General features: G+C 35.9%; 1 protein-coding gene across 1 annotated transcript; it reads left to right on the plus strand.

Annotated features, from left to right (window-relative positions):
• Positions 1-569: 569 nt before the first annotated feature.
• Sertm2 (serine rich and transmembrane domain containing 2) lies at positions 570-13,704 on the plus strand. Its single transcript, XM_047536524.1, has 3 exons — positions 570-700; positions 856-952; positions 9,463-13,704. Exon 3 carries the CDS (start codon positions 10,244-10,246, stop codon positions 10,514-10,516), a length of 273 nt encoding a protein of 90 aa, XP_047392480.1. The 5' UTR covers positions 570-700; positions 856-952; positions 9,463-10,243; the 3' UTR covers positions 10,517-13,704.
• Positions 13,705-21,619: the final 7,915 nt, after the last annotated feature.

Below are 21,619 nucleotides of genomic sequence, written 5' to 3' on the forward strand. Positions count from 1 at the left end.
TCTCCTTCTTCTTACCATGTAAAAGATGGTAAAAAGGCATTTAAACTACAGGTGGATGCATCATTTCTAATTGAACATATAAGCTTTCTTCAAAGACGTTCTACCCTCAACCAGAAACTCTGACTGAGGTTAAATTTCCACAAAACATTCAAATTAAGTGTATTAACTTGGTGCCTGAAAAAAATTTCCCAAAGCTAGAAACACACAGATAGGAATACATTCTGTTTGTGAAGATGAACTTAATTAAATACCACCACATTCTGGCATATTTGGCTTCAATTGTAAGCATATATTGCTGTAAGATCTAAAATGAAAAATCTTTTAGATTGAGCAACAGATTTAAGCCTCTTCAATGACATATGAAGCAGTGTTTTATAAAGAAGAACCTTAGCTAAGCCTACAGATTCATGAAGAAGCCTGGAAGGGGTTAAAGTGGAAGGCTTACACAAACTTTGCTTTCTCCATTCTCTCTTATCTCCTCCCTCTCTCTGGGGCTCTACACAGCTAAGGCAGAGCGGAGCTAGATCGCTACCTTTCCTGCATGCTCTAAACTGTTGCCTGCAAAGGAGGAACTGGGGACTTAACTAATTCAGGCTGCTTCCATTCAAGTGTTCCAGACGGCACATACACATCCAAACAGATTTCTCTTTGCTCTTTGGAGCTTAGAAGAAACAGACATCTAAAACTGCACTCTGAAGCTGTAAGTGATAATTGGCATTTTAATAACTAATAGAAGATGCTTTTCTGTTTTTCTGAAAAGGGCTGACTCTTGATGAAGATGAAAGAGAAAGCATACTTTGCATGAACATAGTCCTGCTTCTTTGGTAAAACAAGGCTTTTCATTCTGTTTTCCAGATACTCCAGAGATGTTCCTGAACAAGTTGCCTGTTGGTGCAAGCTTCAAAAGGGATACTTAAATGGCCAACCCCATTCGTACTGTGAGCCAAAAAAGGTAAGAGAGATTTGGAAATATAATGATGCTATTCACAGTGAAGTGAGCGACATTATTTTATTTATCGGCAGGTGTGACAAATAGGCACCATCTGCCGCAGAAGGTACAGCAACTCCCACTTGTGCAAGCTTATTACTTAATGGCTCCAGCCATTGAAGGAGCACTTGCAGCTGAAATTGCTTTTTCATAGGTTGATATGAAACTGGATACTTTAACAGCTCTGACCTCCCTCAGTTTTTCCGCCCTCTCTGGGCAAATACATACAAACAGAATGTGTTAACTCTTGAAAGCTGTTGCAATTGATAGTTGTGACTTTCTTGTCTGAATTGTTCACTAATCATTTTTCTTAGCCGTTTGGTGGGATTTCAGTTCTGAAATTTTACAGGCAGGAGTCACACAGAATATGTAAAATGACCAGTGGGTTGTTTTCAGAACATTATCAATAAAAAGTGAAAATAACTACTAGGAGCACCTCAAGGACCAAAACTGGGTTAAGGGCACATTATTTCAATATCCCTTACACTGAGCTTAGTGTCTGCAACTTGGCAGACACTCAATAAAGATTTGTTGAATAAATGTCAGTCTGATTTTGGAAGCCATGCAGAACTTTGTTGCTGAATGGGATCCTAATTAGGATAAGTTGTACTCCATGTATGTATAATACATCAAAATACACTCTACTGTCATGTATATCTAAAAAGAACAAATAAAAAGTTTAAAAAATAAATGTTTCACTGGAGGAATCCCTCTTGAGCTTGATAGATGAAAAAAGCTTCACACACTCTTCTCATATAAAGGAGCAAAATTCATGATCTGTGAGTGTATTTTATTTTACTTCTGTGAGGTTATAAATATATTATGCCAATGTCAGACACCACCAAGGACTTGGCATTTAAGTGTTCATACTAAAAAACAAGATTTTTGTTACCAGGTATTTTACTTATTTACCAAGTTAATGACAAAACATGCGAACAGAAAATTAGGAATGCTTTTGAAACCAGAGTTTTGAGATGAGACTAGATTCCCCGCTTTGCCAATTTCTTTCTGGGTTTTTGTCCCACAGATTTGAAGAATAAAATCCATGGACAATAACAGAAGGGAAGAGTAAACGGTATAGGATTTATTTAAGTGAGAAGAGATAGAACTCCCGCCATAGGGGAGGGGGCTAGGTAACAGAAAAACCCCTTTTGGTGTGCCAACTTAGGTGTTTACATATGGTTCTGGTTAGAGCATGGACCAAAAGCTATGTTTAACAGGCATTAAAAAGTATCAGCTGTATCCTTTAGCCTGAGTTTTAATCCTTTCTGTAACTCCCATTTGGGTTCACCCCCACCTTCCATACCTAACCCCGCCTCACCCCCTTCTGGGACAAAGAAGAGCCTCAAGGTCTTTTACATTTGAAATAGGCCTTGATGGTGCCATTACTATTTCTATAGGTTAGCCTCCAGGTGTAATTTCTGCTTTTGAACAGAATCTCAATTTAGGCTCATTCCTTCTGATTGACCATTCGTATTCACATTCACATCATTCATGGGTATTTTGATTTACATTAGAAGTAAAGTAAACCCCATAGTCAGGTTAATGTTGGACACTGGCCAATTATTAATCTCCTGCCCTTTTTCTTCCAGACTTCTCTCCCCCTCTCTTTTTAAATATTTTTTATAGTAGATGGACAAAATACCTTTACTCTACTTATTTTTTTGTGGTGCTAAGGATCAAATCCAGTGCCTCACATATGCTAGGCAAGCACTCTGCCACTGAGCCACAACCTCAGCCCCTCCTTTCTTTTCTTCCTCCCTTCTTTCCCAGTACTCTTTTGGTTCCCTTACTTCTGTCCCTCACAATCACTCATTTCCTCCTACATTCCTCATTCTCTTTTCTCACCTTTACCTTTCTTTCTTTCTTGTGGTGCTGAGGATTGAACCCAGGGCCTTGTGCATGCAAGGCAAGCATTCTACCAACTGAGCTATATCCCCAGCCCTTCACCTTTCTTTCTTTCCATCCTCCTCCTTTTCTTCCTTCCTCTTTCTCCCATCCTTTCTTTTCCCAATTCCCCATTCCTCACTCTCCTCCCTCAACGACTTTCAACCACTTTTACAAAGACTGGAAATTGTTTTTTTTATTTATGAGCTTTTCAGAAAGGATTGCAGGATACCAAACTGATTCTATAAAGTTCTTCCCACAATAATTCCATTCCACAGAATGAATAAAATTTTTTTGTATGTGTGTACCAGGGATTGAACCCAAGGGTGCTTAACCACTGAGCCACATCCCAAGCCCCTAATTTCTTATTTTGAGACAGGGTCTTGTAAGTTACTGAGGCTGTCTTTGAACTTGTGGTCCTCCTGCCTCAGTCTCCTGAGCTGCTGGGATTACAGGCCTGAACCAAAGTGCCTGGCATATTTTTGATCCTTTTAAAGTTTTTTTTTTTTTTCAAATGGTGCAGAGCTTTTAATGGTACAATCATATTATCTGTGCAATTCATTAATTAGTTAGCAAAGAAAGCCATGGCAATCCTGCTCAGTAAGCTTTTGTTAGAAGTTCTCATAGATATAGAACCAGGATAAAAAAGAGAATTCCCCAATAACTAACTTTTCATTCATTCATTCATTTTAAAGTCCTTAATGTATTTAAGAACTTTATCCTTAATGAGATTAGACCTGTATGAACTGAACAGGGTGTTTGGTATTCTGCAAATTACAAAGGTTTTAAGAAATTATGTGACTAGGTTTCTCAACCCTCGGAGGAAACATTTAAAGAAATTGACAACTATACCTGGGATTCTTATTGTCTAAACTTCTCCAAGATTCATTTAATTCTAATAAACATGTAATAAATATTCAGACCTAAGAAAAAAATCAGGGTCGATTGTGTAAGAGATAAGAAATGTACTAGCAATCATTATAAAATCATCTATAGACAATTAGATTTCTAAAACTTAAATGTAAAATTTAACCCATCCCCTGTAATTTTTCTCTAAAAATGTGTAACTAAAATAGCAAATCAAAAGCAAAGTTTTTAAAATTCCTTAATTCTTCTTTATAGTCTGGGATTTATTCTCCTTTACTCAATAAGAGACCTGGGAATAAAGGAATAAAAGGGAAAGGGGAATCCAGGCTCTTTTTCAAGTTATACAGTCAGTCCTTCATATCCAAGAGTTCTGCAACTGTGATTCAACCAACCATAGTTCAACCAACTGCAGATAAAAATATTTGAAAAAATCCTGGCATGATGGTAAGTATCAGTAATCCTAGCAGCTAGGGAGGCTAAGACAGGAGGAATTCAAGACTAGCCTCAGCAACTTGCTGAGACCCTGTCTCTAAATAACAAAGGCTGGGGATGTAGCTTAGTGGCAGGGTGCTCATCTAGGATGTGTGAGTCCCTAGGTTCAATTCCCAGTATTACCAAAAAAGAAAAAAAGAGGAAATTTTGAAAACAATTTACATCTCTACTAATTACGTGCAGACTTTTATGTCTTGTGATGGCAAACAGTAAATATAATAACCTATTTATGTAGCACTTACATTGCATTAGATATTATAAGTTATCTAGAGATGATTTAAAGTATACAAGAAGATGTGCATAAATTATATGCAAATATTATGCCATTTTATATTTGGGATTTGAGCATCTTCAGAATTTGGTATCTATGGAGGTCCTAGAACCATGCTCCACAGATAATAAGGTCTGATTCTGTTAGAAATCAAATCAGAAATAAAAGAAGATTGTTCTTTTTCTAGTTATCAGTGGTAAGTGCATTTCTTCAATCATATCCATGTAGTTATTCAGTTATTATTAAGTGACTACTGTGAGTACAGCTGTGTAAGGCATGGAATGTTGAAAGAGATCCTCAAGGAGTTTATAAGTTAGTATTTAGGGGGAAATGTATCTGATAGATATCTACAATATTGGGCAAAAGTGATTCCTCTAAGAGAGATACAAAACAGGGTAGGAATTCAGATTGGGGTGGGAAATCAAGGTCAGCTTCATGAACTGAACCCTGAAGAATGGTAGCATTTCCTTATGCAAAGATATGTAAAGATGGAAGGAACTTTTCAACCAAAAACATGGAAGCAGGGAAGTATGTGGATATATATTTAAAGGATTTAAAATCAGCATTCTACAGTGACATAGTCACATCCATATTTTTGTTTGTTTGTTTGTTTGTTTTGTGGTGCTGGGGATTGAACCCAGGGCCTTGTGCATGCAACTAAACTATATCCAACTAAACTATATCCTCAGCCCCCAAGTCCATGTTTATAGCATTCACAATAGCTAAGCTATGGAACCAACCTAGGTGCCCTTCAACAGATGAATGGATAAAGAAAATGTGGTATATATACAAAATGGAATTTTACTCAGCCATTAAGAAGAATGAATTTATGACATTTGCTAGTAAGTGGATGGATCTTGAAACTATCATGCTAAGTGAAATAAGTCAATCCCCCCCAAAAAACCAAAGGTTTTCTCTGATGTGTGGAAGCTAACCCACAACAGGGGTGGAGGGAGAATAGAAATTCAGTAGATTAGACAAAGGGGAAAGAAGGGAAGGGAGGGGATATAGGAGAAAAGAAAGACAGTGGAATGAGTCTGACCTAACTTTCCTATGTGCATATATGAATACACCACAGTGAATCTCACCATCGTGTACAAAAATGGGGTCCTAATTAGAATAAGATACATTCCATTCTTGTATAATTATATCAAAATGGATTCTATCATGTATGTAAAAAGAACCAATTGAAAAAAGAACAAGTACTATAGTTTGACTAGAAAGGAGGATAATGGTAGGAATTAAGGTCAGCCTGGGCATTGACAGCCTTGAAGGGGAAGCTAAGGAGAATGTAATAAAGTTCAAAGGCAATAAGGAAACTCAAAGGACTTCCAAAACTTTATTCCTTTTTCATCCTACTAGAATAATCATAAATAAATAACATAGTAATAGCATGTAGAGTACAAAAGGACAAATTGAAGATTATGTACAAACTGATACTTTTTTTAAAAAACAAATTTTAAAACAAAACTAACATTGTTTAGGCTTGGGGTGTGTGTGGGTATATAAATAAAAGGAAAGTAATGATTAATGAAATGTAGGGTATTGGGCACTTCTGGAGAGAAAGGTAAGAGGTCAAGATGGGGGACCCATAGGCAGATGTGTCAATTATGCTATTCTCACTCTTAAATTTGGTAGGTGTTCATTCACAGATATTTGTCTATGGGTGTTCATTATGTTAAGTAAACAAACAAGGACCTGAATTTACCAACAATGACAATATGCCATAAGCCAAGGAGTATGGTTTATCCAATTCTGTGTATTTGAGATCCAAGGGTAAGTAAAAGGATACTATACTACTACAGGGCACTCTCCCAACTGGCTTACACTGCCAGTGTTTCTTTCTCCTTCCACTTCTGTTCTGAAAGGCAGGTGGATGAGTAACTCATGAGATACAGGGGTGAAAAAAATCCATTGAGCTCTTATCTCTGGCCTAGTACCATTTTTTTGTTTGTTTGGTTGGTTGGTTTGGTTTTGTTACTGGGGATTGAACCCAAGGGTACTTGACTACTAAGCCACATCCCCAACCCTTTTTATTTTTTATTTAGGGACAGGGTCTTGCTGAGTTGCTTAGGCCTTGCTAAATTGCTGAGGCTGGCTTTGAACTTGCTATCCTCCTGCCTTAGCCTCCCAAGCCACTGGGATTACACATGGGTGCCACCTTGCCTAGCAGGGATTATTACCATTCTTAAGGAAAGGAGCTGCAGGGAGAATAAATGGTGAGAAGGAAAACAATACGGATTGACCATATACACACCTAGGGGGCAGCTGAGATCAAAGAATGTCTCTGTGTGAGCTACTTGGGACTGTCCTGAATTTGAAGTGCTCTGTTCTGTTTGTAAAATGATGCTTCTCAACCTTGGCTGCCTATCAAAATCACCTGTAGAACTTTTAAGTAATACATATGATTATACCCCCACACAGACCTAGTGAATCAGAACTCCTGGTATGTATATTTTCCAAAAGCTTAGTAAGTAATACTGAGGTACAAGAGTGAGAGTGTACTTAGAAACCTTAAATGGATGACTTGTTATAAGTACAGATTTCAGGGTCCTGTCCCTAGAGTTTCTGACCTAGGAATCAAGGGAAAGGGCCCAGGAATCTACATTTAATAGGCACCCTCTAGGTGCATTATTTCAGATGAAAGGACTTCCCTGGGACCACACTGAGAAACCTTGTCTCCAATTTTCAAAGCCCTAGGGCCTCAAGGTGATTATTCTGTGTGTTTGTTTCCTAGAGCTGCCATAACAAAGTTGCATAAATTAGGTGGCTCGAAACAACATATTTATTCTCTCAGGTCTGGAGGCTAGAAGTCTGAAATCAAGGCATCAGCTGAGCCACACATACTATGGATCACAGGGTAGAATTCTTCCTTGTCCCTTCTCACCTCTGGTGTTTGTTGGCAGTCCTTGGCATTCTTGACTTACAGATGCAGCAGTCCAATCTCTGTTTCTGTCTTCTTTTTGTGTGACTCTGTCTTCTCTTACAAGGACAACAGTCATTGGATTAGGGCCCATTTAATGTCCTCATTTTAACTTGATCATATCTGCAAAGACCTTATTTCCAAATAAGGTCACATTCACAGGTACCGAGGGTAAAGGACATCAGCATATCTTGCGTGACACAATTCAACATGTGACACTGTTTTAAATACTTTTTAAAAAGGAGGACTTACAATTAATAAAATAAATTAACTATGTTCTTTAGATGGACTGGGTAAAGAAAAAACAATAGTTAACACTCAATGTGAAGTATTCAAAGAATTACCAGAAAAAGTTTAGTTGAAAAATGCATGTTCCTGGACCTTGATCCCAAATAACCAAAAATCAAAATAGTTGTCCCTTTAAGTATGGCAAAAATGTTTCTTAGACTATTGCTCCCAAGATAGTAGAAAGAGACCCTCTCTCTTTACTTTTGTTTCTTGTGAACCAGGTGGCTCTGAGTGGGCGGTAGGGACAATAAATTAGTTGACTAAGAAAAATACAGATTGCAGAAGATAAGTAATGTCAGCTAGGAAATCTAAACTTAAAGCTGAAGTACTCCCAGGTTAAAGGGAAAAATTTTTAAATGATAGGAAGAATAATGTGATTGTTAGAGCTATTTCTATGAACTCTCCTTGGCTATGTTAACAAGAGACAGAACTAGGCTATACTGTCAGCAATCTGCTACTATTGCACATACAAGTGTGACAGGTGTTGGTTGTTTATATTTATTTTAGTCACCCATATTCAATATTAATGTTTGGAATGGCAAACCAAATCATTTTGAGAAACTTCAACAGTCAATATTTGACCTTAATTTATACCCTGGAATGTTTTTGCCAAAAATGACAAGGTTCTATCTTGGCTAATAATGAAGGATGTAGTTATTTGCTCAGAATAGACATACCCTGTCAATTCCTTGTGGTCTACAAATGCTAGAAAAAATGTGTAGTCTCACCACACAGATATAAATGAGAACAAAAAAGGAGAAGCCTGCATTCCTGAATATTCCATGATTCATTCAGGTGAAACTGGTACTGGAAACTGGACATTGAAAAATGAATTCCTAAATTTAGGTTTCCATGTTTCAGCAGTAGGCTTTCCTGATTAAGGTAGATCTGTTATTTCCAGACCTGGTTATAAGTTAAAGTTACTTGGGGAGCTTTTAAAAATTAACAATGCTACCTGGCATGGTGATGCATGCCTGTAATCCCAGCTACATGGGAGGGTGAAGCAGGAGTATTGCAAATTGGAGGCCAGCCACTGCAACTCAGTGAAACCCTGTACCAAAATAAAAAGAGCTGGGGATGTAGCACAGTGGCAAAAGACTCCTGTACTGCAAAAAAATTAAAATTAAAATTAAAACAAAAGACAATGCTTGGGCCTCATCCCAGACCAATACAGTCCAAATCTCTAAATGGTGCCCAGGTCCCTACTGTGAAGATTATTATACAGAAATCTAGGTTGGGCCCAAGACCTGTATGTTAATAAGGACTTCAGGTAAATCAATAAGTATGAAAAAACATTCCTAATCTTGCCTAGTTATTATCTGTTCTTTAGTGATATGATTTTTTTCTTTAACCTTTTCTTTTGTGGGGGTTACCAGGGATTGAACTCAGGGGCACTCACTACTGAACCACATCCCCAGCCCTATTTTGTACTTTATTTAGGGACAGGGTCTCCCTGAGTTGCTTAACACCTCCCTTTTGCTGAGACTGGCTTTGAACTTGTGATCCTCCTGCCTCAGCCTCCTGAGCTGCTGGGATTACAGGCGTGAGCCACTGCGCTGAGTTCTTTAATCTTTTAATAACTATTTTCTGCATAGGAAAGAAAAACATTCAAAATTATGGAAACTCATTATTTTAAAACTATTTTGCTATAGGCAAACCATTTTGCAATGTATTAGTTCATTTCTAGTTCAAAACAAAATTGCCATCTGTTTGTCTTAGATACCTAAATCTTTTTTTCTTTTTCAGGAAAAAAAATCTGTGAAAGAATCTTAAGAGCCAAATTTCCTAAACCTAGATCTACTGCTGTCAGCATCTCTGAGACCTCCTCCATCTAAGAATTACCAGGTCTGACAACACTTTCACTACAACCTACAGTGAGGAATGTCAACAAAGCTATAGAAAACTCCTGTCCTTCTAGACTTACAACCCTCAAGCTGTGCACCTGAGCAGGAACTTTACCATCCTTAGGGAATATTCAGAAAGACAGACAAGACTCAGAAATGCTGAGTCAGAAATTTACAAAATCCTTTAAAAGTTCTCCTTACAGAAGAACCTAATTAAATCCACATAGTTAGTCCACACATCTAGATGAGCTATAGATAAAAGGAAGCCTTTCTCCCTCTTTGAACATAGAGTAAAAGTCTGATATAATACTCTAAGTGATTTTTGTCCCCATACCAGTATTATAAAGCAGCTTTACCATATTTATATTAATCAGTATAAGAGTAGGAGTGTGATAAAATTTTATTTACATGTATTTTTTTAATTAAGAAATTCTGATCAAATCTACTTGGGAGGAAGGTGTTTGCTGTGCTGGAAGACAGACAGGGTGTGACAATTGCCAAATTAGAACATCATTTTTTTTTTTTTTTTGCTTGTGCAGTACTCATTCCTGTCTGAGAGTGATTGGTTTTTATAAGATTGGTAGAACACCCCCACTATATTCAGAGACAGTCTAAGTGACTGTGGAATGCCTCGAGGGCAATAGAAATAAAATAGAAACAGGTATCAGCTCAAGACTTGAGGGATGACGGAGGTGCACTTTAAGTACCATGGAAATCTCACTGGACGAGCCCATTTCCCCACTCTGGCAACAGAGGTTGACACCACTTCCGACAGGTATTCCAACCTGTACATGTATGTGGGCTTATTCTTGAGCCTCCTGGCCATTCTCCTCATCCTGCTCTTTACCATGCTCCTTCGGCTCAAACATGTCATCTCACCCATCACCTCTGAGAGCACAGAAAGTGTTCCTCAATTCACAGATGTAGAGATGCAGAGTCGAATCCCCACTCCTTAAAGCCAGGATGAAGATGAGCTTTAACAGATCTCAGTGAACCCTTGTACGTTGATGTCCAGGAAAGCTTGCTTTCTTACATGAAACTTCTCATGCAACAACAAGTCGTTCATGTTTTCTTTGTGTTGTTCTTCATTTTGACTCTGCTTGTGGAATATCTAAGAGGTTTAAGACTCACTCTTTGAAAGGAATATAGAAAATGGCAGCTGGATGGGAGGGCAGGTTTCCATAGTAACTAAAGAGAGCCTGGGCCTTGAAGAAATTTCAGACCACAGAAATTCGTAAGCAACTGTCATTAAAAACACAAAATCCCTGGAAGCTCCAAGAGCAAACAAGGAGAATTTGTCCTTGAAAGGTACGAATGTTCCAAGAGGGTACCCCAAGAAAAGGACAAGTTTTAATTGATCACTTCAGCCATAAAGAATCACCTGTGCTGACATAAGGCTAAATCATGTCAGAGTTTAATGGAAGAGACCACTAACCTTTTTCCAAAAGAACAGTGATTTGATGATCCTTAGCCCATCAGGTTTGTCCCAAATGAAAGAAAAGATTCAAAGAAACTGTTTCAATTTAAAGAGCAAGTTTGCAGGAAGAAGTTTCTAGTAAATGAACTCACTTAGGGAGAGAAAAAATGTGCATACTATATCTGTGTTATTATTATTACTGGACTTTTAAAAATTCAAATAATGGCAGATGTATTACTAAAATCTGGAATGATGAGCTGCCCCCAAATCAAGGGAAAAATAATTCAAAATGTTCTCATGATAAGGAACTCTATATTAAACGTGCAGCTTCTTTGTCTTTTTCTCCCTTCCTGTCACACTCTAGGATTGAGTTACACACAAATATGAACTTTGTTTAAAGGTGGCCTTGGCAAAGAAAATTCAACTGTACTTTAAAGCATAAATGAAATAATCTTGGTATTCTGTTATTGAGTAATTGGAGCTTTGGACAAATTATTTCAGCTTTCTGAGTTCCAGGTTTTTCTTGCTAAAAAATTATCAGAGAGCTATTTAGTCATCACTAGACTCTTCAATCTGAATATACGAAAAACAGAGAGACAAAAGACTAAACAGTTCTCTCCAACAAATCCTTGTTGAAGTCAGTGTCCTCAAATGTTACTTTTGTCTTTCCCAGAAAATGCTCCTCTCTTCCTGATCCCTGCCAAAAGATGAAGTGTTTCACTTATTACCTACAGGAGAAATATAGTTTGAAAAATTCCATTCTCATAAGTAGCCTTCGTATGCCAGTAGTAGAGAATTTGATTTTTTAAAATTAACTTTCCAAAGGAAAACCAAAGGAGATGAGTACTGTTTACAAATTAGAAATTAGAAAATCAGTCATATTCCTGCCACCAAAGGACTAGTACACCTGTGCTAGATTCTACCAGCTCAAAAAAGAAAAAAAATTGGTCCTCCCTTGCACCTAAAAAGCAGTGATCAAATTTCACAGGGTGTTCCCTTGGGAACTGGTGGTAAGAGAGAAAGGGAATGGATGTGAAGTTAATGCCACCCCCACTAGACATGTAGCTCTCTATAGTCTGTAACCAATTTAGATTGGCCCCTTTACTCTGATCTAAATCTAGCTTGGTGGTGTAATTCCCAAGTGCTTTCCACTTTTATACACAGTCATTTGCCAATGCTCTCCTCTCCAAGGGGCTGCAAAGTGTGAAATCCCCACGTGCAGAGCTAAACTTAGCTGCAAGGCTGACTACCACACCTGTTACAACTGTGTACCATCAAGAAATGGCGGGTGCATTCTGCACCATACAGAACAAATTAGCAGGTAGGCTAAGACTCAGTTTGGGCGTACTTTTCGCTTTATATTTTCCAAAACGCAAAGCAACTCTTATTACATCTCGGTGGTTTAAGTTGTGCCTTTATTCAATACCCAGACTCAATGGACAATTTAACATTTTAACTCTCAGCAGCCATTCATGAACTTCGAAGACTGGCAACACACTCCAGAGCTTCTTAAGGACATTGTCTTCCTTCACTCCAGTATTTGAATGCACTTTACAGTTGAGAAGTCAGTGGCTGGATAAATGAAGGAACAGATTGTACTTTCAGCAGCAGTGAAAGATACTCAATGCCTTGTTGCTGAATGTGATGAAAACACAGACTGTAAATCTATTTCCTGTTCAATCCAAATTTCAGGAGATTAAAACTGCTTTTTAATCACTGACTTGATGATGATTCCTAATTTATGATCAGGTTTCTCACCTGGAAAACAACCACCCTCTTTCATCACAACTACCCCGTGGGATCCAGATCTTCACTGAGCATTAACCAAAACACATAGCATGGCTTATCCTAAAATAGCAATGTAACCCCCACAATTTCCAGTGATAACATAAATGAAAATGCATTTAAGCGGATGTGTCATTATCACGACTTATGTGGTATTTAATCTTTAGGAAAATAAACTGAATGTTTTCATGATAGTAAATTTACCTTAAAGAAAAAAAGCTCCCATTTATATTAACTAATATTATATCCCCAAAGGTATTAATTAACATATATTACTGCTGAAAGAATCAGCTAGAATAACCAGTAGACACAATTTGAATTTATTCTTCTATCCAAAATGTTGACTTGGCAATTCCCTGCCTACCCCATTGTCCCAAGACTGCATGTTAACTGGTATATAAAAAGGTAGGTTATTTACAAGTAGATGTACTGTTTTAAAATAAAAAGAAATGTTCTTCACTTTTTATTATATTGAACCATATGAAATTGATATTTTTGTAGATAAAAAGTATCCAAACATCAGCAATTTCATATAATTCAACCTAATACAAAGACTCACCACATGAATTCTTTAAACAATAAACTCTCAATATGTCTTAACATAATTCCATTTCTAAAAATTTACATTGCATATATTTCAGAATCATGGGCTATGTAAAACAAGGTATATTATAAAAGGTTTATGTATTATGTATTAGCAAATGTTAAGATAATCAAGTAAAGATGGATTCATCCAGCCTAACCTTTCCATTAATGCCAAATCTGAAGCTTTAGACTCATAATTGAGTTTGACCACTACAGATCTCACCATACTTACTGAGTAGGTATAGGGGTTCATTTAATGCATTTAAATGATTATATTTAGTAAGAAGTTTTATTCACTTGCATTTGTACAGAAGAACTTTTTAACAAGATGAAGTATTGTATGAAAGAAAAATTTAGTTTCGTTTGAAATCACTTGTTTGGAATAGATTTATATTGTGTAAAAACAAACATAATATTAGCATCAATGTTTAGCATGTCATTTTTGTTCCTTGGACAATAAATTCTGACTGATTTGCTAATAAATACCTATTGTCTGAAGAATGTAAAGAACATTACATTAGCCTCTTCAACCCAATATAAATTGTAATAACTGCAAATTTGTGGGACTTATCATTTTGAGGTCTCATTATTTTTTCTTATTGTTTAATCTCCGAGCTTTTATTCTCTTTCCACTTGAAACCCTGGGGGTGCATTTGTTTGTGTGTTTAGTAGTAAGATGTGAAAAAATGAATGACTGACATCTGTCAGTGAGGATTACATGAGGGAACAGTGAGATCAGGTGTCCGAAGTGCCAATAGCCTTTACCATTTTCCCCCAGTAGGATGTTTTTAATGGATCTTCCCTTTTGTATTTTGTTCATTTGATCTTCACAGCAACCCTGTGAGTAATAAACAGAGGTATGAAGTCTGTTTTACAAAAGATACAAACCCAGAGACACAAACCAAATCACACAGAGGCAGTTTCAAGATTACAATACAAGTCTTGGTACTTATAGTTTAGAACTCTTCTCATCATGTTTTGCTTTGTGAGCACTGAATAGACATTTCAAAGCTATCAATTCTATAACACTCTGAGCTCAGCAAAGAACAGTTGAACTCTATAGGTATTAACTCCCCATGTCTAACAATTCAAAACAAATACGACAATTCTGCCATCTCTTAAAATAACTTTATAGGTGCAGCAAGATACATTAGCAGACTATGGGAAGTTTACACAAAGCAGATACTGCAGCATTAATTTACATGGACAAAAGAAATGGGCAGAAATATGGATGGATTATCACCCACAATGCAGATCCCAATCTTCTGATGTATAATTTACTGTTTACAGTCAATGCCAATTCTTCAATGCATGATTTTTATCTCTTGCCTCCCCACCCAGAAATGAGAACATCTCTTAAGTGAAAATAATATTCTTATTTAAAATCGTATAATGTTTTAAGTGTATTCAGTAATTCCATTGTTCTCTACAATAAATGCTATGACTTGGAAAGGGAAAGAATTACTGACTAGAGAATCTTTCTCTAGCCACAAAGAATGAATTGTACTTTCCAAAAAGAGACAAAAATATGAATCTACATAGAATAAGAAAAAGAAATGCACATAATAAAATGTAGGTGAGGATATTTCAAAGACTAATGAGTGATTTCAGGAATGATTAATTTTCATACCAAATATTTATTAATTAAATCATACAACATTTAGGAGAAAAATAGAGATAGATTACACACACAATGTATTGGGCTAGGTTCTGTAGGATCTATAGTGTGCAATCTAAAAGTTTACACTGAATAAATGCTGAAAGTCACTCATTCATTCATTTAGTAAACTTTTATTCAGCACACAGTCTATGCATTGGTTACAGCCTAGTAGGATGTACAATATTACCCAGATAATAGCAAGAACGCTGTGCTATAAAGATGTATATAGGGCTGGGACTGGGGCTCAGTGGCAGAGTGCTTGCCTAGCATGCATGAGGCACTGGGTTCCATCCTCAGCACCACATAAAAATAAATAAATAAAAAACAAAGTATTGTGTCCATCTACAACCAAAAAAAAAAAAGAGAGAGAGAGATGTATATATTATTTGTGTATATATAAAGAGGAGGGGATGCTGCCTGGCTTGCCCTAGACTTCATTAGGAAATGATACCTAAACTATAATCTAGTAGCTGCGTAAAAAGAGCAAGTAAGGCTAATATTCCCTAGTGAGAACAGCATGTGTAAAGGTTCTGAGGTCAAATAAACTTGGCACACTTGAAGAAAGACAGTGAGTGGTGGGGTGGGGGGGGGCAGGATCCTCCAGAAGACTGGAAAAATTGTTAGGGACTGGAACATGTAGGGAATTGGGGGCAATACTATAGATTTTTCATTTTATTATACACACAGAGAAGAGAACTCTAGCAATAGTGTAGAGGATGGATTGAAGAAGGAGGAAGAAGGGGGCAGGGAGACCAATTGAGAGGCTATGACAATGATTTAGGAGAAATAGGCAATGCCTTACACTTATCACCTATCAGGTGATAGTAGTAGAGATAAAGAGAAATGGATAGCTTTGAGATAAGATTTTCTTAGATAAAATTGATTTTCGTAGATAAAATCAGTATTGCTTGGTGATAAATTGGATAAGTTGGGTAAATAAGAAGGAAGAGTCTAGAATGAATTACAGATTTCTGGTTTAAAGGTTGATGGCTTTATTCACTGAGACAGAAAACAAAGGAGGAAAATCAGGTCAAGAGGGAGATAAAGGACTGGGAATATAGCTCAGTCGGTAGAGTGCTTGCCTTGCAAGCACAAGGCCCTGGGTTCGATTCTCAGCACGGCAGAAAAAAAAAAAAAGGAGATAAATTCAGTTTGGGATGTGTTTAGTTCAAAGTTTCTTAGAGACATCTAAATGAAGAAGTTAAGTAGGCAGTTGAATAATAGTTCTGGAACTCAGAAGAGAGGTTTGGACAGAAACATAAATTTAGAACGGATTGTATAGTATAGTGCACTAAGGAAAAGAATGCCAATAATTAATGTAACCATAGACTATGCCTTAATGTGTTCTTCCCTTGTCTTTGGAGGGTTGACCACTTGTCAAGTAGGTTGGGGGAAATGACTAGGTTTAAGGGTTCTCAAACTACGTAGATTGATCAGAGAAATTTAGGAACAGGAAAAATAGAAGAGAAAGTCAGAGCCAAAGTCCCCTCTGGGGGAAGAAGTAAGACTCCAAGATTTATGTACAAAAGTTAGGAGCAGGACTATAGATAAGAGAGAATTTGGGCCAATAAAATTCACTGGAGCAATGTAGGAAGAGGGTCCTGAAACGTTGCAGTGAACATGATAGTTGTCAAACACAGGTGTGAGGCTATGTTATCATGGTCCTAGAAGAAAACAGTTGGCATTCTCAAAAAGGGGAGTAAAGTAACACTAATGGGAGGACTATTTATAAAAGGGTGGACATATTTAAGGGGCCAACAGGAAATGACAAAACACCCAGAGACTAGCAACAGTAGAAAGCTATTACCATTCGTAGGCTTAAAGAAAAATGGAGTAGGTGCTGTGATTAGAATCTGGCATGTCCTGTTGCCATGAGAAAGAAACTAACAATATGTGGATTTAGACAAAGAAGCAGAATCAGCAGGAAGTTGAACCGTACACATATAGAAGGCAAAATATAGAGCAAAAATGGTGAAATTAGTAAAAGTAGGAACTTGGATCCAAATGCAAATAAAAGAAACAAGACTTTACTCCCAACCTTAGACTCTGAATCTCATTAAATATTAGATATCTGAACATTATTTATCTACAGATACCTGAAGACAAGCTAATTACATGTCTTATCCAAATCCTTCAAAATTTAACATATCAAACAACCAGAATAGCCAATATTTTTTCATCCATCTAATTTATTTGTAGGTGATGCTGAGATCTACTAGTTAATTCTAACATTATTTATACTCTAGAGTTCAGACTTGTGAATAGAGAATATTCTGGAGAATAAGTGACATTGATTTCAAACCTATGAGAAGAATTTCCACATAAAAGTGGTAGAGACATTCTATATAGTTTCAAAAGACAGAGTTATGATGAACAGATAGAATTTAGAGGGAAATAATTTTGGCTAATTGTGTTTCTAGTAACAGATTTCCTGCAATATGTCAGGCTTCCTTGCAAAATAGAATATTATTGAAACAGTTAAAGAAATGTCTGAAATACATATTAGAGATAGTGATAATAACTGCTAATGTGTTTTAAAGAGTATGACTTAAGCTCTACAACCTATGAATAATATTCTACATGCCTTTTTTTATTTTTTATTTATTTATTTTTTTTTTTGGTACGGGGATTGAACCCAGAGGACGCTACTGAGCTACATCATTATTTTAATTTTGAGGGTCTCCCTAAATTTCTGAGACTGACTTTGAACTTGCAATCCTCCTGCCACCACACTGGGCTCTATGTGGACTTTTATTGAAACTTAACAAAAAACTGTAAAGTAGGGGCTGGGGAGATAGTTCAGTTGGTAAAGTGCTTGCCTTACAAGCACAGGGCCCTGGGTTCGATCCCCAGCACCACAAAAAAAAAAAAAAAAAAAAAAAAAAAAAACCTGTAAAGTAGGTATTACTATCATCCCCATTTTATCTGTGAGATACTGAGGTTTAGGGAGGTTAAATAACTTACCCCAAGTCACACAGCTAATAATGGACACAGAACTGGCATTCTCATCCACAGACAACTGATTCCAGAACATATAAGCTACCATTATTCTATACTGCCTACCAAATGCTATAGAAGTGATTCATACATTGGCTAGGAAATTAAATCAGATGACCTGTGGGACTTCTAAGATTGTGTGTGTGTGTGTGTGTGTGTGTGTGTGTGTGTGTATAAATGTGTTTACATATGTATGCAGTATATGTCTATATCTCTATACACAAAATGTATATGTATCCATATCTCTATACATAGAAAATATGTACAAATATATCTGCATATATGTATGTTTGTACCTCAATATTATTTTTGATCTTTATCATTAATTTTCACTGTTGAATTCTGTTGTATAAATATACAGATATTTTATCCATTTTCTTGGATGAATATTTTATTTGATATTAATACAGCATATCAGCTTTCTTTTGGTTAATATTTGCCAGGTCTGAATTTTTCCATCCTTTTACCTGGAGTTTTCATGATCTTCCACTTAGGTATTTATCTCTTAAGTAAAATATTAGATTTACCTCTCATTTTATTTTAAAATGTCTTTTTTTAAATAAGTAAATAAATAAAAAAAATAAAATGTCTCTTAATTGGTGTGCTAAGCTCATTTACATTTACTGAGACTACCAATTGATTGTGTTATATCACTATTATCATTATTACCCTTGTTTTTCCTTTCCTTTTTTCCTCCTTTTCTAAATTTTGTTCAATTGCTTCAGTTTCTAATTTCATTCTATTTCCTGTACCAATTTGGAAATTAGGTATTCTATTTCTATTATTTTAGTGATTTGTTTTAAAATAAGATATTTATGGTACTCCATGTGAAGGGTAAAATTCATCAGTATGTCTGGTCTCGTTTTTTTTTGTAATATAAAGACTGCACAGTAGATTCATTTTAAAATAATATATTTATGGTACTCCTTGTGAAGGGTAAAGTTCATCAGTATGTCTGGTCTCATTTTTTTTTTAATATAAAGACTGCACATTAGATTTCTTTCAGTTTCTTTCTTCCCATCTTCTATATCACTCTTGTTGAGCATTTTATTTCCATTGTGGTTTATTTTTTATTTAATATCTACTTTTACTGAAGTAATACATAAATGAATCTCCTCAAAAGCATACTCATGCTGAGTATGAAATGCCTTAGACAAAGGACACATCTTGTGATTAGATTTACATAAAATTATAGAAATATACTTCCAACTGAGTACATGTGGTGACTGTTGAGGACTTCATATATTCCTAGTCTGAGTTGAGATGTACTATAAGTATATATTGCACACGGGATTTCAAAGACGAAATATGAAAAAAGAATGTAAAATATCTAATTCATCATTGGTATACTAAGCAAGTTGAAAATCATACTAATCAAGCAGACATTGGATTATATAAGGAACATTATTAAATTAACATATCCTGTTACTTTTTACTTTTTATAACATGGCTAACAGAAAATTTAAAATTATACATATGACCCTGTTTGGGGGTCACATTATATTTATATTTGGTAGTAATATTCTAGAGAAAGTTAAACTTATGTATGGTGAAAACAATCTAAACAGTGATTACCTTTGGGGAAACAAGGATAGGATAGGGATGAACAGGGATGGTCAGGAAGGAACTTCCCATAGTGATAAATAGGTTTTATGGCTTGTGGAGGTTAGCATTACACAAGCTATTAATTTGTCAAAACTCTTCAAATGGTACACCTAAGATTTATGCATTTGAATATATACATACTGTTTTTGAGAAAAGAGCCATAGCAAATATTAGTCTCTAATTAATTATATACATGCTGAAGTATTTAAGGTATTTTCAATTTATTTTGAAATGCAACAAAAAAATAAGATAGTCTGATGAATGGATGAAGAAATAGTTGTATCATACCACAAATAAAGGGCTGGGGTTGTGGATCAGTGGTAGAGCACTTGCCTAGCATGTGGGAGGCACTGGGTTCTATCCTCAGAACCACATAAAAAATAAATAAATAAATGTTATAAAAAATCTTTTAAAAATAAAAATAATATAACAAATCATTAATTATATAATTTGGGGGTTAACCTAAGGATGCACACTGTATAACACTTTTAATTTTTCTGTATGTTTGAAAATGTCTATTAGGAAATGATGAATAAAATAATACATATAGATAATTTTAAAAGTTAAGCAAAACTTCTCCTTCCAACTGCTGGAATAACAGATATGTGATTTATGCTCCTGACTTGCAACAACTAAAAAATAAAATAGAAACAGATGAGATACGTGAAATAATGATATTCAAGTCACTAGACATCAGGAAATGAAGGACAGTCATCTGAAGACGTGAGAAATAAGTGAAGTGATCCCTATGATTGCCCTAGCTTACTGCTTTAAGAAATTTTCAGGCAACAGCATAAGGAAGGGTATTTCATACTGTTGAAGATATGGAGCTAAGAGTCCAGGGAAACCAATAGAGCTGGAGTTAGTAGGACAGAGATAGAATCCCAGAGACCAGTACATATGCATGAAAAAAATCTACCCGAAGTCAGGGAAGGAACAAGAAGAAAGGATTAGGTTAGTATCTCTCACCCAGAGAAGGCCAGAAATAGTGCCTATACCCACCATTCAGATTAGAAAAACCTAAAATTTATGGGACAGTGAGTGGTGTACCCGGGAAGGTCTTTCCTCCGTAATAGGAAACTATAGCCCTGGTCTGAGCTTTGATTTAGACTCACCTAAATAAACCACAAAAAGAAGACCTAAAAAGATTAAACTATTTCCAAGTAATCTCATTGAAGAACAAAACTCACAAAGATTTATAGGAATACACATATATCTAGTACCTAAAAAGTTAAAATCCAGACTGTTTGGCAGCCAATCAAAGATTACCAGATTTACAAACAATCAGAGATGTATGACCCCTATTGAGGAAAAAAAATCAATCAAAACTGACCCTACCAAAGATATTAAAATTAGCATAGAAGGACATAAAGATGATTATTATAATGGTATTTCATATGTTTAATAATTACATATAAAAGATATAAAAAGAAGACCAAAATTGAATTATAAAAATAAAAACACTATCAGAAGAAAAAAAGATAAGTGGACATAAATGCATAGCAACATTAATTATACAAAAAGAAGAACACATAGAATAAAAGAATACTGAAAAGAGAAAAGAACATTTGTGAGCTATGGGAAACCATATATTGACTCATATACAAACAGAAGGAATATCTGAGAGGGTGGGGGCACAGGGCAATATTTGAAGAAATAATGACTGAACATTTCCAGCATTGATTAATATAAGCTCACAAATCCAAAATGTTCAATGGATCCCAAACACAAGAGGTATGATGAAAACTGAACCAAGTTATATCATAATTAAATTCCTCAAAAACAATGACAAAAATAAAATCTTAAAAGTAGACCGCCCTGGGCTGAGGTGGTGGCTCAGCGGTAGAGTACTCGTCTAGCATGGGTGAAGCACTGGGTTTGATCCTCAGCACCACGTATAAACAAATAAAATAAAGATATTTAAAAAAAAAAGTAGACAGCCCTGTTACAACTAGAGGAACAAATAACAATATCAGATTTCTTGCCAGACACAATGTGATAGAAGAGTGG

This window comes from Sciurus carolinensis, chromosome X (assembly GCF_902686445.1).
Source record: "Sciurus carolinensis chromosome X, mSciCar1.2, whole genome shotgun sequence".
NCBI classification, from domain to species: Eukaryota; Metazoa; Chordata; class Mammalia; order Rodentia; family Sciuridae; genus Sciurus; species Sciurus carolinensis.